The following is a 26,869-nucleotide window of genomic DNA, read 5'->3' as shown; positions in this document are numbered from 1 at the left end:
GGTCTTGAGACTTTCTTTGACAGAGTGATATCGTACTAGTTCAGAACCTGAGGCCTCGTGTGCTTTCACTCTCGCTCTTGGAACCTCGGCTGCCAGGTGAGTGAGCCCAAACCAGCATCACATGGATCACAGTTACCCGAGCCCCCAAGCTGAACCCATCAATAAGCCAGGCAACCCATCCGAACCACCAGCTGACCAGAGATACATGAGTGAACCCAGCCAAGATTAACCAAGCCCAGCCAAGACCAGATCTTCCCAGCGGAGCTCGGCCCAAACCGAAGACTGATTCAGAATCATGGGCTAAATAACTAGCTACCATACTATGTGAAGCTGCAATGTCACCTACAGTGTATTGTAGACATAAATAATTAACTTACATCTAATCAAGTCTTGAGATCTAATTTCCAATTTACAGGAAATATACAGGATAAAGGAACAAGCTAACTTCTGTTTGGGGATGAGGCAGGTATACATAAATAAACACGCACATATGCATACTCTATACACATCATTTTACACTCTTGCTGTAGTGTTTTACATTAGAGAACTCCCTGAGAACTTTTGGGGAACATTTTCCCAGCACTTCTCCTTTCTTGTGCCTAAAACCTAAATTAGTCTTAAGAAGAAAAAAAAAAAATCATACCAGTGTCCCAGCAGCACTGTTTACAGGGTTCTGTAGACCGAAGATGTGCAGTTGCATTTCAGGGACCCTGAAGAAAGTTGAAGTCTAGCCACTTTAGAAGCTGTGACAAAAGTTCATCTATATACAGTCTCTGAATTGACCACTTCTCAGTTAAATCTTTTTTAGGACCATTTTAACACCCAGCTTCTGAAGCCCAGCTGTACAGTGTCTGTGACTCACAGAGTGAAGGAAAACCATCAGACTGGCCATTTTTCATCTCAAAATTTTTATTCTTATTGACACAAGGAAGGATTTATTGTCAGCTTCTGCAAGATGCAGGTAATAAATCAGCCTTAGGAGTTTGAACTAGAAATGGATAAGTATGACCAGAATGTGGGTCCATCTGGTATCAGGAGTGGTTGGGAGTTCTGAAATTTTTTTTAACTAATATTATACATTTTTTTAAAACCCATAACATATTTTCTTAAGGATTTTCTCCTTCATTTCTAAGCCCACATGTCTTAACAAGGAAAATGGAACCCATGTACTGTTGAATGTATTTACACCCCGTTCATTATAGGCGTTACATTATACGACACTGACATTCTCTTCTGTAGGAGTTATTTCAGGGCTCAAATGATTCTGAGGCTAAAATTTTAGAACTCTCTTCTCCCAGCCCCTCAAAGAGTCCCAGAATTTGTAGACCATACTCTTGACTCCTCACTGGAACATCAGATTCTTTTTTTTTTTTTAATTGAAGTATAGTTGATTTACAATGTGTTAATTACTGCTGCACAGCAAAGTGATTCCATTACACATATATATATATATACATTCTTTTTTTATATATTCTTTCCCATTATGGTTTATTACAGGATATTGAATATAGTTCCCTGTGCTATACAGCAGGTCCTTGTTGTTTATCCATTGTATATATATATAGTTTGCATCTACTAATCCCAGACTCCCAGGCCATCACTCCCCCACCCCCCCTCCCCCTTGGCAACCACAAGGAACATCCGATTCTTAAAAAGGTTTGTCCAAGTTTAATATTCATCTGATGGAAAGATCTCCAGATTAGGGAAACCAGTCCTTCCCCCTCTCTCTTTTGTCCTTGATTCTAGCTGCTCTGGATAAAGCAAATGAAATTGTTTCTCTATGAAGCAGGGGTTGGTACAATCTTGCAACCCTCTCAGCAACTGAATGAAACAGGGTGCCATTGGGGAATTCCATAGTAAGGAAAGAAAAGGCCCCATACGAGTGCAAGGTGCTACCAGACTATTCACAAAGCCCATTTCAAAATATTATCTCCCCGGAAGGCAGATGAGGAACTGCTAACGGTACAGCTGGAAACACCTGCCAGTGTGTACTCAAGGGAGCATCTCCACCGCCCTTGGCTTCCACGGCCTCTCTGAGAAATGACGGCTGCCCTTGCCCCCAAAGGTGCTATGTGCGCATTACTCCAGTTACTATTATTGCATGACAATGTACTTCAAATGTCAACATGTAAAACAACTATCATTTTATTTTGCTCCCAGATTCCGTGGGTCAGGAATTCAGGCAGCGCTTGACTGGGACAGACGGTCCCACTGGGGGTCATGCAAGAGGCTGCAGTCAGATACTGGCTGAAACCGCAGGTATCTGCAAGTTCAACTGGGCTACAGGTCCAAGATTGTTCACTCACACAGCCGGCAGCTGACGCTAGCCGTCGGATGGGAGCTCAGCGGGGGGCTATTGACCAAAGAGCTTCCCCATGGCCCCTCCACTGTGGCAGTCCCAGGGTAGCTGGACTCCTTATACAGATCAAAGCTCCAAATGCAGGCATCCCAGCAGCCAAGGTGGAAGTTGCATGGCTTTCGATGACCTAACCTTGGAAGTGACAGAGATTATAACGGAGCAGGACCCTAGGAGGCCTTCCCAGAATAGACCCTCCCCACCCATGTCCTCCGCCTGCCTTCTGTCTGTAGAAAAACTTTAGTCAAAGAATAAGTTTAATCCGAGAAGTGAGCAAATGCAGACAGAAAGGAAAAACAGTCAAGCAAGACAAAATAATAATAGTTTAGCCATTGAACAAAGTCAAGGACCTTTAGTTCTTCCTCCAGGACTATAGAGAATATTCTGAGCCACATCCTTTGAGCTGTTTTGCAGATACTGAAAACCCCACCAGGTGGAGGAAGTTAACTGTCTGCTGCCCACAGGCATGTAGACCGCAGACCGGTTGGAACCAGAAGGTTGACGATGCCGACTCCCCATTACCTCACCACCAGCCAATCAGGAGAATGTCCTCTGGCTGACCACGCCCTGCTCCTTGAACACCATTAAGACTCCTCACTACCCCCTCCAGGGCGGGGCACACCGTCTTGAGGGCCTGAGCCCGCTGTGTTCTCCTTTGCCTGGCAAAGCAATCAAGCTCTTTCTACTTCACCCAAAACTCTGTCTCCGTGTTTCTATTCGGCACCAGTGAACAGAGGCCAAGTTCCGGCAACAGGATCACTTTTCTCCTATTCTATTGGTGAAAGCAGTCACAAGCCTGCCTAGATTCTAGGGAAAGAATCCATAGATCCCCACGTCTCAATGGGAGGTGTGTCAAAAATTTGCAAGTGAGACTTTAAAACCACCCCCAATAACTACGGATACTCCCACGGAAATCTGTTATGTCACCAAAAGTTACCCCTGAGGCCAACACTGCTGTCGCCCTGGTCCAAGTCTGGGTCCACCTCCAAGTGCAGACAGAGGGCAGTTCCGGGGTTGCTGACCGTGACCCACTGCAGGGGCTCAGGCCGCTCTGTCTCACAGCCTGAGGGCTTTCTCTGGGGTGCGGGAAGGAGCTCAGCCCTCAGGTAACCCCCAACCAAGAAGAGACAGAGTCGGCGGGTAAATACCCAACTTCCTGTCCTTCTGGGGGGACAGTTCCCAGGCACTTTCAGGTGGTCCCCAACACAACGGTGTGGCGGCCAGCTCACGAGCACAGCCTGTACAGGCTCCCCTCCTGTCCCTCTCCGGCTCTTCCCGGTCGCTTCTTCTTCCTCGCGTCCCTTCCCAGGGCGGGGAAACCAAGTTTCCCTTAGCGGCTCCCACTTTCCCAATGAAAGAAAGCACCTGTTGCACCAAAAAGCCGGTCCTCCCTGAAGGCAGCCATAGAAGTCAGCACTGAACAACGGTCTAAAGCCTGAAAAGAAATTAAGCAGGATTGAAAATAAATAGATCCCAGTAAAATCTAACCTTTCATAGCCAGCACACTGCAGGCAATTACAATTTCTGCCTTGAAGGGTGGGTTTTATGGATGGATTTTTATTTTATTCTTTCGCTCCTCATCCTTGCCTCCTGGAAAGCTATGCTCTGGAATTAGCTTATCAGATGAATCAGCCTTCCCTGGTCTCTCAGGATCTCTTGTAACTAGCTTTGTAACATAATGCAGAAGTGGCTGTGTGCAAAGCTCAGAAGAGTGAGAAAATCCATCTAGAGCAGTTGCCAGAAGTTCCAGCGTTTTCTCAAGCTTAGTTGGCTAATTCAATTTCTTGGCATAATCAAGAATGGGTCCCCAGATCCGCCAGGCCTTTCTGGCTCCCCTTAGGTTGGAAATGTCTCGAGAATAATCCATTTCTCTGGAGGCTTCTCTTATGTCCTACCTGAGTGAAAGAAGTGTGGTCACAGAAGTGACAGAAGTTTCTCATGTGTCCAGCCTTGGATTGGAGCGGGAGTTTAATACATCCATGCCAGCCACCCCCAAAACTTCTTAACTCCCACAGACTGTTACCAACAGAAGTAACAAAACTGCCTGGGAGACAGCAACCTGGTTGTTTTCCTGAAAGAACTCCAGAGACCAAATTATGCAATTTCTAACACTGGGCTATTCAGGGGCCTGGTAAACACAGAAACCACAAGAGGGAAGGGAAGGAAAGAGAGACCGGAGCAGGATGTCTGCCCTAATTCCGCATTCGATTTGCTCTGCTCTGTTTTATAACAATGTCAGCTCTATGGAATAAAACCAAATGTGGTGTCTGTGTCTTTAAAACCCAGGCAGTCTGGGCAATAGATAGGTTGCCATGGCAACCTGTAATTCTACTGTCAACTAAATTGAAAAGCAACAATAGAAAATCCCTAGCAAACAAAGTGTGGTACCTCTCAATGACAATTATCTGTTTATTACAGTCTGGCTTTGAGTGCTGAAAAATACAAACACCTAGAATCCTTTGCCATGTGTGAATGAAGCAGGCTATTTTTTTTTCTTTTTTCTTTCAAAAGCTCTCAGACAGAAAAGAAGAAAACAAACAAACAAGTTTCTGAGAGAGTTTAGATGTCAAGCCTCTGCTGTGGCCCCAGAAGAATGTTCCCAGTGTACACACACACTGCACAAAAGAAGCAAGCCAGATTAGGCAATTCAGAAATCTATGTCAACAGGAAGGGGTAAGACCTCAGCCAGTAAGTGTGCTACATCAGACTTGCTTGAAAAAAGGCCTAAGACCCTACTAAGCTTCGACATGTGTGCTTTGCACACCAAAATGAGATTTTAAGATTATAACCCCAGGGGACTTCCCTGGTGGCGCAGTGGTTAAGAATCCGCCTACCAATGCAGGGGACACGGGTTCAATCCCTGATCAGGGAAATAAGATCCCACATGCCGCATGGTGCGGCCAAAAAATAAAAACCAGGGAAGACCCAATCTCTGACCTCTATAAGCTCACGATCGGGGAATGGGGGTTGGGGGAAACAGATACATAAATTATATGACCGGGTTTCCCAAGTGTTACAGGCTGAATCATGTCCCCCCAAAACTCCATATGTTAAGTCCTAAGCCACAGTACCTCAGAATGTAACCATATTTGAAGATATGTTCCTTCAAGGAGTAATCATATTAAAACAAGGTAATTAGGGTAGACCCTAACCCAATCTGACTGGCATGTTTATATGAAGAAGAAATTTTGGACACAGACAAGTACAGGAGGAAGATGTTGTGAAGACACAGGGAGAAGACGGCCGTCTAGAAGCCCAGGGGCAAGGCCTGGACAGATCCTTCCCTCACGGTCCTCAGAAGGAACCAACCCTGCTGACACTTCGATCTTGGACTTGCAGCTTTCAGAACCATGAGAAATGAATTTCTGTTGTCACCACCCAGCCTGTGGTACTTTGTTACAGCAACCCTAGCAAACTAATACTCCAGGCTATATTCTAGAGTAGCGGTCTGCAACCGTTTTGGCACCAGGGACCGGTTTCGTGGAAGACAATTTTTCCACAGATGCGACGGGGAGGGGGAATGGTTCAGGCGGTAATGAGAGCGATGCGGAGTGATGGGGCAGCGGCAGAGGAAGCTTTGCTCACTCACCCGCCACTCACCTCCTGCTCTGCGGCCCAGTGCCTAACAGGCTGTGGACCGCTAACGGTCCACGGCCTGGGGGTTAGGGACCCCTGTTCTAGAGTAGTGGTGCGCAATTGTTTTGCTGAATCAGAGTCGCCTGGAGGATTTATTAAAACAGACTGTTAGGCTCCAGCTACAGAGTTTCTGATCCAGGAGTTCTGGGGGGCCTCTAGAACCTGCAATTTTTTTTTTTTTTTTTGCTACACCACACGGCTTGTGGGAGTTTAGTTCCCCAACCAGGGATCGAACCCAGGCTTTCAGCAGTGAGAGCGAGAAGTCCTAACCACTGGACCGCCAAGGAATTCCCTAGAACCTGCATTTCTAACATGTTCTCAGGTGATGCTGGTGCTGCCGGTTTGAACACTACACCCTAAGAACCACTGTTTTAGGGGTACAAGTTCAAGATAAAGGCTATATCTAATCTGGCAGAATCAAGACGGGAGACCTCTTGCTCCCTCCCCTGCCGAGACTAAAACGGGAAGTTTTCAAACCTGAGCTTCACACCAAGGTGCAGTAACAGGAGGTGAGCTGCCCAGGTATGCTCACCCCGCTGGAGGACGCAGTCAAAAAGCTGCACCTTGTAGCAATCCCAAACCTTAGGACACAGTAACCCTGTCCACTACTAAAACACGGCCGTGAATGAGTCCTGGGTTCTGATCAATAAGACCGGCAATCCTCCCTGCACTGAGAAGGTCGTCAGGAGGGTAGATAGGGGATGCAGTTCAATCCTCCCTGTGTTACCAAACCCAAGTTCGTGTGCCCAACACAGAGTGAGGCCAAACAAACTGAAACGTCAGAGTCTGGAGCAGAGAAAGGTTTATCGTAGGGCCAAGGAAGGAGAACGGGTGGCTTGTGCCCAAAAAACCCCAAACTCCCCGAAGGGTTTCAGCAAAGCATTTTTAAAGGCCAGGTGAGGAAGGGGCGTGCTTGGTTGTTGCAGACTTCTTGGCTTCAGAATCCTTTGTTCTTGCAGCTGTCCGTGTAGGTCAGGTCACGATGTTCCTGTAAACCTCCAAGACAAATGTTATTCTCTATTCTGCTTTTTATCTCTGTATGAATGGAAAAGCATTATACCCTTAAAGGTCAGAGCCTTGAGAATGGGCTCTATATTTCAGGCTCTAGGCAACATTCTTTCATTCTTTCTTTCTTTTTTTTTTTTTTTGGCTGCGCCGCGCGGCATGTGGGATTTTAGTTCCCCGACCAGGGATTGAACCCGTGCTCCCTGCAGTGGAAGCGTGGAGCCCTAACCACTGGACCACCGCCAGGGAAGTCCCTAGGCAACATTCTTAACTCAAAGTAGAAGCAATAGAATACAAAAGTTAAAGTAAAAGAAACAGATCTAATATGGAGTCAGATTTCTTCTTCGCTATTACACCTGCCTTGAGAAGGTCGTCAGGAGAGTAGATGTGGGACAGAGGTGTTCTCTCCCATCCAGCCAGAGGCTGAAGACTGGAGGGAGGGGCCAAAAGAATTCCTCTCTTGCCCTCCCTACAACCCAAGCTACTTACTGGGCCCCTGCCCCCGAGTCACACTTTAAAGTCTCAAGCCTATCCCTCCTCTGGCTGTGCCCCTCTCCTCGGCCAAGTATGCCCAGAACCCATCCTAGCTTCTAGATAAGCCCCAGATCTGAACCCCCTGCCCGAATGGCCCTGGGCTGCTTCCCAGGCCTGTACAAGCCTCTTTCCTTGGATGTCACAGCCAAACTACACTGCCAGTATCCAAAGCTCTGGGCCCCAGGGATGGTGAAGGGGGATGAACAGAGCTTGGACCTAGGAGCCAGGGTGTGTGAGAGGCTGAGCAGTGCATTGGTACCTGGGGTGGAAGGAGCCCTAAACTGTAGCATTTACTGATTTCCACAGTATCAACGCTCCCACTGGGGGCAATTTCAAGATACCAATGTGAAGTCAACAGGCTCACAAAATTCCTGAAAAAATAGCTCCTCTTGCTATGGGACAAAGGCAGGAGCGGGAAAAGGACAGGGACAGGCTAGTGGCCTTCGTTTGTATTTTTGCCCCAGCCCTGCGTATATTAGAGGTAAGCCAAGAGCATCATTTCTGCATCAAGGATGCTGCTCTGGGCATGACTGATTGTAGCTATCAATGATGCGCTCACAAAGGAGGACCCTTCCTCCCTAACAGGAGTCCATGCAGAAGACAGTATTGTTGGTTGCCTGCCCGACAGCCATTCTCCAACCCCTTGTTCTTTCTGGGAGAGACTGCTGCTCTCTACAGAGGGTGAAAGACACTACATACCAGCTTTCCAGGCTCCTCTACCACATGAGACCCAACTGGCCAGTGGCAGCTGAGACGTGAAGTCTGCTGGGACCTCCTGAGAAAGGTTTCCCCCTAATAATCAAGAGGAAGATCTCTTGGGCTTCCCTGGTGGCGCAGTGGTTGAGAATCTGCCTGCCAATGCAGGGGATGAGGGTTCGAGCCCTAGTCTGGGAAGATCCCACATGCCGTGGAGCAACTAGGCCCATGAGCCACAACTACTGAGCCTGCGCGTCTGGAGCCTGTGCTCCGCCACAAGAGAGGCCGCGACAGTGAGAGGCTCGTGGACCGCGATGAAGAGTGGCCCCCGCTCGCTGCAACTAGAGAAAGCCCACGCACAGAAACGAAGACCCAACACAGCCAAAAAATATAAAAATAAATAAATAAAATTAAAAAATAAAAAAAAAAGAGGAAGGTCTCTGCTTCTCTGGACACAGTGCTTCTGCTGTGATGCCTGATGGTATCAATGTTACAAACATGCACAAGATGACAAAGAAGGATCAGAAGTTCCTGGGTTTTGTTTTGTTTTTATTAATTGTGATAAAATACACATATCATAAAATTAACCATTTTTAAGTGTATAGTTCAGTAGTGTTAAGTACAATCACATTGTTGTGCAACCAATCTCCAGAACTTTTTTCTTATCAATATTTTTTGAAGTATAGTTGATTCACAATGTTGTGTTAATTACTGCTGTACAGCAAAGTAATTCAGTTATACATATATATATATACATTATTTTTTAATATTCCTTTCCATTATAGTTTATTACAGGATATTGAATATAGTTCCCTGTGCTATAGAGTAGGGCCTTGTTGTTTATCCATCCTATATATAATAGTTTGCATCTGCTAATCCCAAACTCCCACTCCATCCCTCTCCCACCCCCCACCCCTTGGCAACCACAAGCCTGTTCTCTGTGTCTGTGAGTCTGTTTCTGTTTCATAGATATGTTGATTTGTATCATATTTTAGATTCCACATATAAGTGATATCATATGATATTTGTCTTTCTCTTTCTGACTTACTTCACTTATCATGATAATCTCTAGGTGCATCCATGTTGCTGCAAATGGCATTCATTCCTTTTTATGGCTGAGTAATATTCCATTGTATATATGTGCCAAATATTATTTATCCATTCATCTGTCAGTGGACATTTAGGTTGCTTCCATATCTTGCCTATTGTGAATAGTGCTGCAATGAACATAGGGGTACATGTATCTTTTTGAATTATAGTTTTGTCTCCAGAACTTTTTTCATCTTGCAAAACTGAAACTCTGAAATGCCTCTCCATCCTGCCCCTCCTTCATCTCCAGGCAACCACCATTCTACTTTCTATCGCTATGAATGTGGCCACTCTAAAGTACTTCATATAAGTGGAATTATACAGTATTTGTCGTTTTGTGACTGGCTTATTTCACTCAGCGTAAGGTTCATCCTAGTTGTGGCATGTGTCAGAATTTTTCTTTTTTAAGACTGAATAATATTGCCATTGCATGTACATGTGCCACATGTGTATCCATTCAGACGTCAGTGAACACTTGGGTTGCTTCCACCATATTTGGCTACCATGAATAATGCTGCTATAATGTGGATGTACAAATACCTTTTCAAGATGCTGCTTTCAATTCTTTGGGGTATAATCCCAGAAGTGGCATTGTTGGATCATATGGCAATGCTATTTTTAGGACTGCCATACTGTTTCCAGAGCAACTGCACCATTTTACATTCCCACCAACAGTGCACAATGGTTCCAATGCTTCCACATCCTCACCAACACTTATTTTCTTTTTTTGTTTTCCTGTTTGTTTGATGATAGCCAATCTAATGGGTGTGAGGGGTACTCTTGAGTTCTTGATGGCACTTGGAGCAACTGAACCAGCCTGGAATTGCCCTGCCTCCAGAGGTCTTTAGCGGGATTAAGTAATAAATATCCTTATTGTTTTACTCCCTTTTCAATAGGTCTTAAGCATCTTCTAATTGATGCACTGCTCTTTTTATGAGACCCCAAACAAAAAGGATTAATTCATGATTTAATTCTGTTTCTCATGCTTTCCATTATGTGCTGCTTTCCGCACTCTTGGAACCTAACACTAATTCTACCCCAGGGTCAAGTTGTGCCATAGAGCTACTACAAATACAAAGGAGTGCTCATAAAACCTTTATCCATAATAACCCAAAACTGGAAACAGCCCAGATATTCATCAATAGGAAAAATAAACTGTGGTATATCCATACAAAGGAATACTATTCAGCAATAAAAGGAACATATAGTTTTAGAACAGGTTAATGTAATCTGTAGTAGAAGAAATCAGAGCTTAGTTACTGTCTCCGTAGAGGTGAGGGTTGCCTGGAAAGGGGTATGAGGGGACTTTTTGGGGTGACAGTAATGTTCTATATCTCAGTTGGGTTTGGGGTTGCACAGGGAGACTGCATTTGTCAAACAGAGTGATGAATATACCTAAAGGTGTGCATTTCGCTGTCTATAAATTTTACATCAAAAGAACAAACTGTAAATTAATATTCAACTCTAGCAAACTATATGCAAGCTGAAAATTTTAGGGGGCAGTTTACTGATGACTGCAATTTATTAAAGTATTTTTTAAAAACCCAAGATGGACTTATGGATGGAAGGATGGATAGATATGTAATAAATAAGTACAAAATAGTGGTAAAATACAGGTGGTAGGTGTCTGGGTATTCCCTGTAAAATTCTTTTGACTTCACCACTTAAGGATGTTTTGGAAAGTGACAGTAGGTGAAATTTTGGTTTCACATGGTAAAGATTTCCCTGATTTCCTTGAGGGCTGGAGTAAAATTAAAAGGATTTAGGGGAACCCTCACACACTGTTGGTGGGAATGTAAACTGATACAGCCACTATGGAGAACAGTATGGAGGTTCCTTAAAAAACTAAAAATAGAACTACCATATGACCCAGCAACTACCATATGACCCCACTACTGGGCATATACCCTTAGAAAACCATAATTCAAAAAGAGTCATGTACCACAATGTTCACTGCAGCTCTATTTACAATAGTCAGGACATGGAAGCAACCTAAGTGTCCATCGACAGATGAATGGATAAAGAAGATGTGGCACATATATACAGTGGAATACTACTCAGCCATAAAAAGAAACGAAATTGAGTTATTTGTAGTGACGTGGATGGACCTAGAGTCTGTCATGCAGAGTGAAGTAAGTCAGAAAGCGAAAAACAGATACCATATGCTAACACATATATATGGAGTCTAAAAAAAAAAAAAAGGTCATGAAGAACCTAGGGGCAAGACGGGAATAAAGACGCAGACCTACTAGAGAATGGACTTGAGGACACGGGGAGGGGGAAGGGTAAGCTGGGACGAAGTGAGAGAGTGGCATGGACATATATACACTACCAAATGTAAAATAGCTAGTGGGAAGCAGTCACATAGTTCAGGGAGATCGGCTCGGTGCTTTGTGACCAGCTAGACGGGTGGGATAGGGAGGGTGGGAGGGAGGGAGATGCAAGAGGGAAGAGATATGGGGATATATGTATATGTAGAACTGATTCACTTTGTTATAAAGCACAAACTAAAACACCATTGTAAAGCAATTATACTCCAATAAAGATGTTAAAAAAATAAAATAAAATAAAAATAAATAAATAAAATAAAATGGAATGCCACATTAAAAAAAAAAGTAGTTTCTAATAATTTTAACTACAGTTATGATTGCCACAAATAATATAAATTACAATGATATAGTATAAATTTTAATGTTATTGACTATACTAGATGACACAATGAAATGCTTATTTGCTTGAACCCACATGTAGACTCCTAGCAGCTACATCATTGAACTGACACAGGTGTCTTGTATTGTAATTCAAATACCACAGATGTCATTGCCATAATGAATGGTATTCCAAAATGAGGAAATACATCTTGGTCTGGTTTTGCCTTGAAAAAAAAAAAGGATTTAGGGGAATAGATAAGAGAATCAACTACAAAAAACTTCACACTCTTTTACACTTTTACTACAAAAACCTACATTTCTGTTAGGATCGAAAACTGGAAAGCGAGGCTGTGCAGGAGAGGTCTGGTCTTGAGCAGCCCGCGCTCCCCTAGCACTTGAGGACCGCCTGGAGCAGACAGGTCAGCCCGGCGCCCCCTGCCGGGCGCTCCTGACATTGCTCCTGCTCTGGGCCCCCCTCCAGCTTCTCAGGAACCCTGGGGGAAGGGAAACTCCTCGACACAAGCCCCTCTCCGGCACACTTCTGTCCCTGAGCCTTGAGAGGTGACTCGGAGCTAATGGCGGGCGAGGGAGGACCACGGACAGACGGCCGGCCGGCAGGGCGCAAGTTCACCCCGGGTTAAGGCAGGTGAGGTGTCACCCTTTAGCTGCGGGGTCTCTGCCCACCCCAATCCCCAACACATTCTCCACTCTGGCCCTTCTTTCTCTTTTAACTGTGTTGTTTGCGTACCATCACATCACAGAGGTCGGCCCTGGAAGGGATGCTGGAGGGCGTAGTTCAATCCCCTCACTTCGCAGAGGAGCGCTGAACCCAGGACGGGAAAGGGAACCTCTAGAGACCATTGAGGATACGGAAGTTATTTTTACTGTCAAGAAGCATTAAGCCAATGATTCCTGCCCTCTGAGGTAGGAGTTCACCTTGGACGATGCCGGCACCAACTAGAACACTAAGGATCCTCCCTGTATGTTCTCGTCTGGGGGACTGGTGATGAGACACGGTCTCGGTCATCTTCTGTCCCTTGTTTTAGATTCTCCTGAGGAAGCAGTGTCTGAAGGCTGAGGTCATCACTGAGTCAGTCTTTACTGACAGGGCAGTTTCTAGCTGAGAAGGCCTAAATCAAGGACCACCCCCTCAGTGACTTCAGCCAGAGGGCTTGTGAGAGACCCACCACCCAGGCTGAGCGGGGAGAGGACCCTCCAGGGCGCCTCACTGCCCCGGGGACGACTCCTGCTTTCTCCTCTTTCTACTTAATGGCAGGGACCTAGGGTCTGTATAGGTTTCACTGTCTGCAAGTTTTCAATACACCTCATTTAGTCTTGCAGCCACTTGAGTTCACCCTTTCTACAGATGAGAGAAAATTTTACTTAGGGGTTGGGGGGATAACATTAGACTATTATGTATTGAATCCTTGCCTAAGAGCTTCCCCTTTACCCCTTCCCAAACAACCCTCAACTGCAGAGATCAAAGTAGACCTACTAAAAACCACTCTGCCAAGGAGACCCCAAGCCCAGTGCCTCTCTGTTACACATAACAGCTGAGAACAGATTCTAAGGCCCAAATATCTGGGTTTTGCAATCCGACTCTCCACTCAGTAGCTGTGCGACCTTCAGTAAGTTACTGAAACTCTGAACCCTGGTTTCAGAATCACCTCTTGGGGTTAAGCGATAGTGGTCTGCTGCTAATGTTTAACAACCAGCCCCCTGGGGAGGAAAAACATATGTATGACTGTGTAAGTATTATTCTTACTGAAAGGCTATGCAGCACACAATATATAAACCATACAATACTCTTTACTGTAAATTCCATATAAACAATTAATTCTCACAGAATGCATTCCTTTATTTTTGCCAGAGTTGCAACTGACAGACAAGTATAGTTCTGGCATGAATGTTGATTTTTTAAGTATATTAATACAACAAAACAAACAATAAGAACTATGTTAGAACTTGACTTGTTTATCAGTGATATGAGAAACTTCTTTGCTAAATCAGATAATAGTTTTCAAGTACTGGACAATTTCTTCACTTCTCTGTGCCTTTTGCAATGGTTAATGGCAACAGACTTTCAACCTGTATTATTAACATTTTCTCCATCACTTTCTTAAGTCTAGAAAAGAGTAAGAGAGAGTAAGAGTTAAGAAAAGCAAATGTGACAAATTTTAACAGGCCGGAAATGCGTGTAAAAACTAAAACCAGATCCGTGAACTGGCTGTCTTCACTCATTTACTCAGCTGTAGCATTCCCAAAATTTGGAAGGACTTTAAGCTCTTTTGTTTTCCATCAACCACACATTTATTTAGAGCTCAATGTTTCTTACACTGTGCAAAAAAGGGGCAAAATACAATGCAAATTTGTAATCAACAGAATATGATCAACATCCTGATGAAAACCCAAAGTGGGTTAACAGGGGTTTTTTCTCCAGAGAGCACACTTTCCAAGGAGCCCTCAGAAGAGCTCAGCACAGAAAAACAAAAGGGGGGGGGTTATTTGGTGGAGAAAGTTTGGGAAGAACTACATCCCACTAAACCCTTCCTTAGGATCCACGATGCACATCTGCTCATTAGAGAACAGGAATGCCATAAAGACATCTCAGTAACCCTGGTTAACCCAGTATTGCCGCATTTGTTTAATCAAGAAGCCCATTTCTCCCACCTAACATCGATTAATATTCAGAGAGAAGTAGTGGATATTACTGGTCTTGGAAACAACTGCAGGGAATGCTGATTTCAGTAACTACCTTAACTCGGCCCGCCTGGCTGCAACCACTGGGAAAGGGAAAAGGAGGTCGTGGTCCTGCTCAGGCTCCTTACCCCATCCACGGCCAAGGCTGAGTCTCAGCTACACCAGGTACCCTACCCCTTCCTCTCTCACCATCTCCTTCCCAGAAGACCACCTTACCAAATACGGCAAACCACTGTTCAGCTGGCATTACAGAAAACAGTAATGATCCTTGATGGAATCTCTAAACAAACTCTACAACAGTCTTCTTTTTAAAACAGCCCTGCATACAGACATGCCCCCTCCCCACACTGAATCAGAGATCTGTTCAATGCATAGGAGACCCTGCTCTGCTCCAGGGAAAAGTAGTCAGTTAAATTATAGATGGTCTTACCAAAAAGTCAGGAGAGAAAGATACCAAAAACCACAGCTGGTTAGAAATAATATTTATTATTCCCTCCCCCCATGTACAGATTACTTTTCAGAAACAGGAAGATATTATCCATGTCTTCATCAATAACAGTTTGTAGAAAATAAACGTAATTCCTATCTTGTCAACAATATAGTTCTATCATTTTTTTTAAAACAATAGCCATTTTATTTTTCCATGTTAGTTCAAGAATAGCTTCAAGTTTCATGTTTCAGATCAAATCAAGACAATCTTTGTTTCTAGGTAATTTCCTGACAGAGCCCCTCCCCCCAGCCCCTAAAAAATTCTATATCCTAAGTGATAAACTCCTCTTGTACATTCAGCAAACTTTATATTGGAAAAGAATAACTGAGATAGGTACTTACTCTCGTGCACAGTAATAAATCTAGCTGAGCTTCTACACCTTGCTTTGCAATGATGTTTACATAAAATAAATCATATCTTATCAAGTTACAACGGTAATTTCTTGAAATGTAGTTACGAAAGCTATACACTTAATCCACTGAAATTTCCTTCTAATTTCTGAATCTGTAATTAAACCATCGCCATAAGGAAAAGCTTCATCCCAAGAAGATGTTCCCCCTTTTCCTCAGCTATTTCTCTCTAAAGGCTTGAACCCTCTCTCAGATCATGTAAAGAGATACATTAAAAGCACAGGAAAAAAATGTTTTAGCTCGCTGACATAATGCCCTTAAGTTTGCTGACATAATGCCCATATTTTAACTTTAAAATGTAAAATCAGAGTTAAAGCATCACTTAATTCATACAGTACATTGTTCATTAATCAACAGTGTCCCACCAACTCAGAAGTTCCCTAAGCTGTTTGTCTTCTCCGCATTTAGTAGGTTTAGGACCAATGACTCACATCAAAGAATGTGCTTGTAATAGGCTGCTGGTTTAATTCTAGAATTAGAAGTTTCAATCTTGGGCTATTTTCAAATACAGAAATGCTATGAGTGGCATATGAACTATTAATTTTGTTTCCCATTACCTACAGGAAGAATTTGTTCAAATAAAATTTTACAAGACAAAATGCAAATCTCTATACCTATATATAGATGTATACATGTATATATTGAACCTAACTAAAGTTTTATAAGCAATACTAACATAGTTCTGGTTACACATTCCTAAAGACTTAGTAACTGTTTTAAAGATATATGTTATAAAGAGGCTTATGCAAAAGGCAAAAATTAAGAAACAACATGATCTTTGAGGTTTTCAGTATTACTTCAAAAAAGCTGTTTCTATTCCCCATAGAAGAAAACTGTGCATTTATCTTAGAAAAAAAAATTATAAAAAGATAATGCTATCATGTAAAGAGTTCACAAAAACTATACTGTATATCCCATAAAAGTCATACCTATTTAAGGTAAATCACGATTATGGTTTATATTGTATTACAGACATCACCATCACCTTTCCTCTTTAATAATGAGAGGGTTTAACTCTGTTTTAACTTAACTAGTGCCACAGAAATTCAAGTCCCAGTAGCAACAAGTTAAACAAGGTTACAAAATAAGGCATTCTGCTCACATGTCATTAAAGTAACAGGCTGAGTATAGTAAAATGGGATCTTTTCATTTTTGTAATTTTATACAATCCAAAAATTATATAGAAGGCAACTTTACCCAAAAATCCAATTAATTGCTATCTTCCAGGGCAACAGAAAAACATACATAAAATCCTCAACTTTTTGGCAATTTTCTCCAACTGCCATAAAGAGGCTGATCTTATCTATTTAATAAAGCCCAGTATCAGAAATATGGATGAAACGTCTCTGACTATGCCATTTCTAAGCCTGTAGGTCACACACTAAATGATTTTTCAAATCACAGATTAAATCTAATTTGACAAAATCCCTGTAGTGTTATTTAGGGGGAAAAAAACAAGTGGATTCAGAACACACTTGCACACCCACACTCACACACACAGGCACACATCAACATATTGAACAGTTTTCTTAAACATTGGTTGGTTCTCCAGAAAGACTCCAAATATTTATCATCAAGCTACAGCATGTGCGTAAGGGGCAGCAATGCAACTTTCTTAGCACAAAGTAAGAATCTGAATGAACTTTTAAACAACTAGTACCTGAACCAAAGATTTTGCCAAAGATGAACTCTGAAATACATGTTTTTTGAAATCTGGACTCAACTGCCTGTTGCACTTGTACATTAAGTGTTGCTTAGATAAACAAAAATAGAGCATAAATTCATTACTATCTAAAGATTTAAAGCAATGGTTATGTCATCAACAGGTAAAATGCACCTAATTTGGGTCTTTTGACACCTCTTGTTTTAAGTTTATTGTATGATAAAGTTCTTCACAGTTTAAAATATTGTGAAGAAATATATTTATATATAACTATATTCACATAGATAATATGTACACATACTATGTGTTTAATGTACCCATAAACTTTGAATATGTGTGTGCCAGAAGGATAACCCACACATACGCAGGAACCCTGAATAATAGATTGGTGTGGACTGTGAAATGATTTCTCAGAAATGCATAGAAATAAAAAGAGTATTATTGTGAATAATTATAATAACAAAACTTTTACCGCATTTACATAGTGCCTATCTCCCAGGAGGTAAATATGCTTTCTAGACAGTCGTCAGCATCTCTGTGAGGTGGGGCATTGGGAACACGATCAAGTCTCATCTTCCACAACCAGCGAGCCTGTCCAGGACCACACACTTTCACGGTGGCAGAGTGGAGCACAGACAAGGAGGTTTCCTAACTTGCAAAGGCTCCAATCACCAGATCAAACAGTCTTGGGGTGAAATCAAGTTTCCATCTTACAAGAGAACTTCCACCACAAAGGATTAATTTATAAGTCCTCATATACTTGTGATTGTGCATTATATTTGTACCACAGGGAGATCAAAATGGTTTTTGGTTTTGGCAGATGAAAAAGTCTAACATTCAGTGTGACTATAATTCAGTGTAACTTCTCCAGTTTAAGTGCAACACCGCTGACTGGTCTACCGGGGGATTGCGGTCAATGTCTAAGCATGGCTGAAGAAATCTCAAACAAACAGCTGCTGCCTGGTCACAGAGGCGGCCTGCAGTCTCATGTTGTCTTAGAGGTCTCTCCTACCTCCACGTACGGTACACACGTAAATAAGCATTTCAGCACAAAATATACAGTCAGCATGAATCAGTTCATGTTTAAATAAACAAAGGCCTTAGGGGTGAACTTTAAAGGCCAAGAGCTCCTCGGAGTGCATGTTGTTTAAAGATCGAAGATCTGGCAACTTTAGAAGAAGTTTTGTAAAAATAGAGGCCTCGTTTGGATGGTTTTTCATTATTAAGGTCCTTAGGGCGCGGATGAGCGTTTCCTGCAAAGCCTCCACAGAGTTGACGTTTTCTATCCCGGATCGATCTGAGGGAGAGTGAGGAAGAGGGCGAGATGGAGGAGAGGACGTGTTATTAACATTAAATACAAATATAATCCGTGCTCGTCGGTCTCATTAATGAATTCAAAACAAGGTTTTACACATTGCAACAGAGGCAAAAGATAACTGACAGAATTTTTAAAATCCCAATGGCAAATTTTTATAGCTATTTATTATCAAAATATATATCACATAGTTCATTTGATAAATCAAAATTCTTTATAGTGATTAGGTATCTGCTCACAAAAATCTAGAGGTTCTGATTTTTAAAATTAGATGCTATCTAATTTCAGCTGCTTCTGATTGGCGAAACGAAATGAGTCATGTGGTTTAGCAGTGTATTTTCCTCTCATGTGGAACATACCACACCTGCACGTCACCATAGGTGGCAGGCACCTGAGACCCACGAGTGGATCCCTCTTCCCTTGGGTGGGCCAGACTCACTCACTACTAATGAATAAAACATTGTAGAAAAAACGGTGGCTTCCACCTTAGGCAAGCTCTCACTCGCTTGCCCTGAGGAAAGCCGGATGCCATGTGAGATGCCCTATGAAGTGGCCTGAGTGCGAGGGAATTGAGGGTGGTCCCCAGCCGCCAGCCAGCCAGGAACTGAGGTGCTCAGTCCAACGACTGCAGGGAATGACTCCTGCCAACCACCACGTGAATAAGCCTGGAAGCGGATCCTGCCCTCGTGGAGCCTTCATGTGAGACCACAGCCTGCCCACAGCTCGACTGCAACCTCCTAAGAAACCCTGAGCCAGAGGCACCCATATCCTAACCCTCAGAGATAACAAATGTGTGCATTTTTAAGCCACTGAGTTTTCGGGTAATTTGTTATGCAGTAGTAGATAACTAACATAGTATGCAACTTTATTACCTAGTTACATTAACTTGCATTCACTTTCACTTAGCAAACTGTGTTTATTAAATTCATCATACAAAAATGTTAATAAATTAGTGATTCAGCATAAACCAGCAATAAAGGAAAGTATCCTTAAATGAGCCAAACTTATGTTGTTTGCCATGGACTTTTTTCATCAGCATGGGCTATTTCTTCCCTTTACAATAGGAGACCGTAGTGCACAAGAAATATTCAATGGCTCCAAGTATAGGGGGTTGTAATTAACAAGAAAAGGACTTCTCTAAGGAAGCAAAATTCTCTGGCCATTTACACCCTTTTTTCATTTTTTTTACAAGGAAATCAAGGAGGTCTTACATTATAACTGATAGCTGAAAAACGTTACTTGCAATGCAAACATTCAGAACAAGGACTAAAATTTAATAGTAAAGGGGGGAAAAGTTTCACTAACTTAAATGCAGGAAAAAATGATGAAAATAGTTTTATATTACATTTAATAAAATTTGGATTATGACTACAACTGTGTGCTAATTCTTATAGGAAAAGAAACAAACTGAATGTTGACTACTGGCTGGGGGGCGGAGGGAGTCATGATTTATCACACAAAATTGTGAGATGGACAAAAGATCTCTTTTGACACTTGACTCTGGCCATACAATCATAAGGGTCATCTCTGCAAAACTACTTAAAGCTTTCAATCATGCTTCCAAGACTCTCCTTGCCTTTAATGTTCAAGTAATTGTTTTCTTTAACAGCCTTGCATTTACTAATTCATTCACCAAACACTTATTCTGTGATGGGTGCTAGGGAATTAGCAGTGAACATAACAAACAAACCTCCCCTTCCTTTAGAGAGCTCATATTTGGACAGAAGAAAGTAATAGGTTTACATTGTATCATCAGTAATTTACAATAACAACTGGGAAAGAATGACGGTGATCCCCACAAACAAAATAATCTAGATGGCAAAGAAAGAAACAGACAGGAAGTGGGAAAGGACATTTGAGTTGGTATTACACGTGGTTGGTCCTCCAGCGAATATCTTGTGTTTCGGTGACCTATACTTATGTAGTCAACCCCCTTCGGGGAAACAGATGCCTATACTGTACCTAAAAATGTTAATCATATTACATTTTTCTAAAACCATGCTTTCATGATTTGAAGGCCAGAGGACCTAACTACAAATCTAGCTGGATCACAGAACAACGATCCTCTAGAAACTGCAACATTAGAATGCACAGACTGAAATGGAAATTCACCTTGCAAATGATGCCCTAAGTGCTATACTACTACCTGCGTAAGTTAACTCATGATACAGCTTTCTACTTCCTTAACTATCTCCCAAGCTTGTCCTCCTCACCAACTGTGCTCCTGATGCATATTCACTTCCTACGCGATGGAAGTTGAATTCCTTCAACGAAGTCTCCATGAGGACAGCTGAAACCCACATCCAGGTGAGCCCTGGTCTCACACCCACAGGCCAGTCTCTAATCTTCAACTGGAAGTGACTGCGGCCATTACACACAACCTGAAAAAGAATTTACCTTCCAGGTATAATTCCTCTTCTCTCCATGGTATCAAGAGTCTTCCAATCTCACAGGCAAATAAATACCATGTTTGAGACTGCTCTCTCCCTTAGCAGCTAGAGCTATTCTGTTAACAAGCGGTAGAGTGGGAAGGCTTCTGAAGCTAGACTAACAGGAGTTCAAATGCCTGCTCAGCCCATTATGAAAAATGTGACCCTGGGCAAATTATTCAAGCCCCCTGTTCCTCAAATTCCTTGCCTGTCGTAACTGAGGATAACATGTCCTAGCTCACATTCAAGGTCTGTTGTGAAGACGAAATTATATAATGAGATCATTAACTAGCATTTCTTCAGACAATCACCACCAGAACAGAACAAGAACCAGAAGGCAAGTGTAGATTCCAAGAAAAACAAAAGCTATTTTGAATATAAAGCAAACTATAATGTTGCTTAATTCTAAACAGTTAACAGAGAATATAAATAAATAACCCATTCGTTATCTGACCCTGGAACACGCCCTTCAGGAAGGGCAGGTTTAGGGGAGAGTCTCTGTTGCCTTGTTACCCTTTCAGCCCCACCATGTGAACGCTATGAGCACTATTCACGTGATCATGCTACGACAAATGCTGACGTTTTACTGTTCAACTTTTAACATCAACTGATAAATAAAGCACGGAAAATAGTCACATTATAGAACAGAACGTAAATATTTTCATTCTTGACAACGCAGAAGAAATGTTAGCACAGAAGAAGCCGGGATGTGGAGAAAGGAGGGCCCTGTGTCCCTGGATGGTGAGAATATTCTATCTAAACTATCTGAGAGGTTATGAAAGAGTGAGTGAGCAAAGACTGCGAGCATGTTAAATTTATAAATAAAACCAATAAAGTAGCAGAAAAAATAAAACATAAAAATTGAGGGGGAAAAGTGAGAGGGACCTTGTTTTTTTTTTTTCTAATTTATTTTTGGCTGCATTGGGTCTTTGTTGCTGCACGCGGGCTTTCTCTAGTTGCGGCGAGCGGGGGCTACTCTGCGTTGCGGTGCATGGGCTTCCCATTGAGGTGGCTTCTCTTGTTGTGGAGCACGGGCTCTAGGCGCACAGGCTTCAATAGTTGCGGCACAGGGGCTCTAGAGCGCAGGCTCAGTAGCTGTGGCATGTGGGCTCAGTAGTTGTGGCTCGCGGGCTCTAGAGCACAGGCTCTGTAGTTGTGGTGCACGGGCTTAGCTGCTCTGCGGCATGTGAGATCTTCCCGGCCCAGGGCTCGAACCCGTGTCCCCTGCATTGGCAGGCGGATTCTTAACCACTGCGCCACCAGGGAAGCCCCGAGAAGGAACTTTTATTTATCAGTTACATCTACTAAATAAAAAGAGGCATAGTATTTAGAGTTGGGTCAGCAACCATCAGAACAATTAAAAAGAAAGATGGTTAGAAATCTAGTTCTCTGAAGAACAGGCTAGGAATAAAAGAAGGAAGGCTTTCCATTTTATACTCTTCTATAGTTATGGAATTTTATTTTCCTGCTTTAAAAACAACAATAGTTCTTTTCAAGTGACAAAGCTTTAAATTCGACATGAACACTATCATATATTTGAGTGAAACAACAAATTTTAAAATGCACGCATGCTGTGTTGCCTGTGTATCTTCATATATAAACACAACACAAACAAGAATGCCTTACCATCTTTTACAGTCAGTCTCTCCCCTTTGGTACCATCTATCAATAAGCAGGCAAATGGACAAACGGATGGACGGGTGAATGGAGAGAGGCAGGCCCCCTAATGCTAACAGTGGTCTTTCTTGGCAGTGATATTATCATCTTTATTTTCATCTTAATGTTTTCTAATTTCTCAAAGAACCCCTATTATTCTTATGATAACAAAAGAAGGCTTTTTCAAAATTAAAATTTGAAACATAAAAATCACGTTCCTGGTGGAAAACACAACTGAAGTAGCATGGTTCTGGCAGAGAGCTCCCCTTTACCCCTTGGCCTTCCTTTCTTCCCCTGAACTACCTCGGGGACATAGTCCCTCCATCCCCCCTCCTCTGCCACAACCTATTTCAGGAGAGTTCACTCCACTGCCTCATACCTGGAGTCATTTCAACAGCCTCTCAACCTGACTCTCCAGCTCTGATGACTCACCTGTCTAATCCACCCAGGACAAAAATGCAGAACTAAGTTTAAAGCACCGCTTTGTTCATGCCAGATCATTCCCCTACTTACGACGTTACACTGACTTATTTCAGTTACAGCTCTTCTGTTTAGCTCGCACAGTTGTCACTCTGTAACCCCCTGCTCCCCTCACCCCAAGCCTTCTGTGCACCCCAGGCTTTGGCCCCGCCCCGTGCCCTCCCTCACCTCTGGCTGGGAAAACCTAATACCCCATCCTCCCCACAAAGCCTTCTCAGATGACTTCATCTTCCTTCCTAAACTCCTACCTACCTCAGTCAGAACCAAGCAGTTTAGTAACACAAAGCTTTCTGTGTTGGTTCTGTCTCTCCAAATGGAACACAAAGCTTGTGTCTTAATGCTTGTTCTGTCTCCCCCGAGCACCTAGCACTTAAGGCATATTCATCAGATAAAGAAGTTAACAAGTATGGATTACCTTTATTTCACAATTACAGATTTAGTAATCGGATGACAACTCAAACCATTACTAATTCCTCATGAAGAGAATGCGAAATGGTAGGTAAGTGCAAGAGGCATTACAAGGTTACTGAGAAAACAGGCATCCCTCACTGACACAGTCCATTCAAACTATTCCCATAAGTGTGCATTTTTAGCTACCCAGGTAGAGCTGATCAGAAAAGGTAGCCAAATAATGCTTGCAAATGGCATAAGTTTTTTATACCACTGGCGTGCAACAGGCCCTTTAAGATATACAAAGAGCTTCCTCTCCTTAAGGATCGCTGATGTAAGAGTTACTGACTTACAGTCCAGCCACATAACCAGGGGCCACAACTTATACTTTACAACCCTCACGGTGCTCAGCACAAGGTCTTTTACGCAGTAGGAGGCAAATGGGAAACTTAAAGTAAGTCATATCAAAATACTGTCTAATGCTCAACAAATGGTTTAAAATAAAGTTAGCGATACCTAAAAATGGCTGGCACTTTCTTACATGTCCCCAAGAAAGTCACTGTCTCAATTTCCAATTTGCTATTGGGAATAATCTCTGCCTTACTAACTACTGTCTGAGTTGAAATACTTTGGTCAGAAATAACTGCAATATAATGCAAGGTGGCAGGGAAGTTGGGAAACACCATCAATGACTCATATAAATAAACATTAAATGATAGGACTCAACAATCTTGGAGGCTCCCATGGTACAATCCCTTCCTTTCACAGGATAAGGAAACCGAGACCCAAAGAGAAAATTACTTACCAAGTCACACAGAAAATTCAGTAGCAAAGCTGGTGAAAGCCTACAACTCATAATTCTCTGATTTTTGTTAACAAAACACAGTAATACATCTTGATACTTGTAACATTTTCAAGTAACCCACATAATATTTTAACTAAAACTTAGATTCATATTATAACCACCTACCTAGAAATACACAATGTTCCAAAAAATAAATGCATGAAATAATGCTTTAGACTTGTAAAAAATCATGAACAAAAGCTAAAGACTAAGAGTGGTATATGTGAGGCCCAGATCTAAACATCCTTTTATCCCTATACAGCACTTTTGACTTCTACTGTCACGATAAAAAAAAAAAAAATTAATTATGCAAAAATACCAGATTCCTAGTTTAGCATCTTTCCGGAGGCCGTCTCCCCTCTACACAGCTTGCCGGAACCTGGCCGCCTGCCACCCTCTCCCCACTGGGCCACCGCACTCCAGGTGCCACACGGTGGCCAGCAGCTCCCTTACCTGCAGAGACCAGGACAACTGCTGTAAACAGGCTCATCTCTTCACCACTAAGTCGGAGGGCATTCAGCTTCTCACTAAATTCAAACATAGAGTTTAGCAGATCCCCTGCTCCCATTGAGTGTAAGTCATCCACACTATACTTCTTTCCACTTAAAAAGGTGACAGTACGTTCCTTTGCGTCAAATAATGATGCAAACCGTACCATTAAAACCTGGAAAAAGAAAAAGACTTCAATGTATCTGGGGAAGTTCAATAGCAATACTAAAAAATAACTCAGTATTCAAGTCAGTTAAGAGACATCCTACACATAAAAAAAGAGTTGTAGAAGAAAAACTGAGTTTATTTTTACCCAGAACTATTTGCTTAAGACAAAATCTCCACCAAAGCGATAAATACTCTAGGAAGAGCATTAAAAAAATTCCAGCCACCGGTGGCAAAATACTCAAGTCCTGTGATCCTCTGAAACTATTAATAAAGATTCTGAAATGTAAATTCAAAATTAAAGCAGGCAAAAAAAAAAAAGCCCAAAAACCGAAATTAAAGCAGGCAATAATGCCAAGAAAATTGAAACTGGGCCTTGGCCAAAGGCATTTAACAAACTCTTTAAGCTACCAAGTGTATCATATGGTCTCTAAGCCCTAAGTAAAAAGAGCAGTATTTCAATGCAACAACACTTGGAATCACCCAAACACCAAATGCAACCAAGGCAAATGCAGCAGACAAACTCTAATTAGTCTATTTTAAGAAAGCATAACCCAAAGAGACAATACACAAAGAAAACTATGATAGTAGGTGCTCCAGACATCAAGTTATAATGGAAATCCAGACCAAACCAGTCAACAACTGCTAACCTGCAGCACTCCCTCCACTATAGTAAACGGTAGCATCTAGGTCACATATTTCTCTCATAACCAGAGGAACACTGAACAAACACCTGCCCTTTGCAATGCTCCCAAGCAAAGACTTGTTTTACCCAAGACAACCCAAAAGAGAGTGAGCCTTCTAAGGAGATGGTGCTAGCTCTGCAACACAGCAATCTTCAGACAAATCACAAGGTGAAAAGAACACAAGTCCTGGAGCATGAGATTCGTGTTCTAGCCCTGACTGTGTTATGAATTTACTGGGAACCCAGGAAAGAAAAGTCTCTTCACCTCTCTGGGCTGTAGTTATCTAACCTCAAAACTGGGTGAATTGAACTCAATCTCTGACATCCCTTCTGACTTTAAACCTTAAGTCTAATGTTTTCCTTTGAACTGAAAACCCTAACCTACAGGTGTTTCTTTGGAATTCTATCACAGCTATTTTATTTACAAAAACATCTTCTCTGTTCTAGCTCAGGTGCCCCAGAGAACAGAACCGAAGGCAAGGGTTTATGTGGGAGGTGCACTGGCACATGTGAAAACAACAGGAGTTAAGAAAAAGGAAATGAGATGGAAAGGAAAGAGAGTCAGTATCAGAGGACATACTGCTAAGCTGGACACCACCTGACATCAAGAACAACTGAGAGCCGGATCCTGTGGGAACAGCCGAGGAAGTGAAGATCTTCCCCCAGCTCCCTTCCCCTGCTGATCAAAGACTGGGCCCACCCGGCATCAACGTCCCACCCACCCCCTGCATTTCAGGATAATGCCTACCTGAGTGCCGAGCAAGTGCTGAGACTTCTCCCACCTCAGCAGCAGCAGGGAAGCCCCGGGGCAGACAGGGGAGAGGTACCTAAGCAAGCACAGCGAGAGCCTCTGTCTGCATCCTACTCGAATTGGCAACAGGGGCTGCCCCAGGCCCAGGCAGAAGGCACCACAGCAAGAGAAGGTGGAGTAGCACAAGTAGCCAAGGATCCTGGAGTGAGGCGAGGCCATGAGGACCCACAGTGGTACATAAGAGATGTCTGCAACACCTCCCAAATATCCTACCATCTCCTAGGAGACAAAAACCACGATCTATTTACCCTTCGTGTCCAGTACTGAACACAGTAAACGCTGGGTTAGGCTTTCAGGAGGTGTCTAACTCGGGGAACCCACCAAGTCCACACCTGAAAGCGATTCTAGAACTCGGAGTTCATGTGCTGCAAACAC

The 26,869-nt window shown here is 42.7% G+C and overlaps 1 protein-coding gene across 1 annotated transcript; it reads right to left on the bottom strand.

Annotated features, from left to right (window-relative positions):
- Positions 1-15,134: 15,134 nt before the first annotated feature.
- Positions 15,135-26,317, bottom strand: NR1D2 (nuclear receptor subfamily 1 group D member 2). The gene is made up of 2 exons (XM_082392841.1): positions 24,798-26,317; positions 15,135-18,527 (listed from the first exon to the last, which is right to left on the bottom strand). The coding sequence occupies exons 1-2, from the start codon at positions 25,000-25,002 to the stop codon at positions 18,331-18,333; spliced, it is 402 nt and encodes a 133-aa protein (XP_082248967.1). The 5' UTR covers positions 25,003-26,317; the 3' UTR covers positions 15,135-18,330.
- Positions 26,318-26,869: the final 552 nt, after the last annotated feature.

This window comes from Balaenoptera borealis, assembly GCF_965194805.1.
Source record: "Balaenoptera borealis genome assembly, chromosome: 5".
Lineage (NCBI taxonomy): Eukaryota > Metazoa > Chordata > Mammalia > Artiodactyla > Balaenopteridae > Balaenoptera > Balaenoptera borealis.
The sequence above is the reverse complement of the archived record's forward strand: the minus strand, read 5'-3'. Positions and strand labels throughout refer to the sequence as shown.

Coding starts and splice junctions, on each gene's coding strand:
- NR1D2 (XM_082392841.1), bottom strand. CDS start 25,002: ATGGTACGGTTTGCATCATTATTTGACGCAAAGGAACGTACTGTCACC. Junction 18,528..24,797: donor AGTTGTCCTGGTCTCTGCAG/GTAAGGGAGCTG, acceptor ACTCTCCCTCAG/ATCGATCCGGGATAGAAAAC.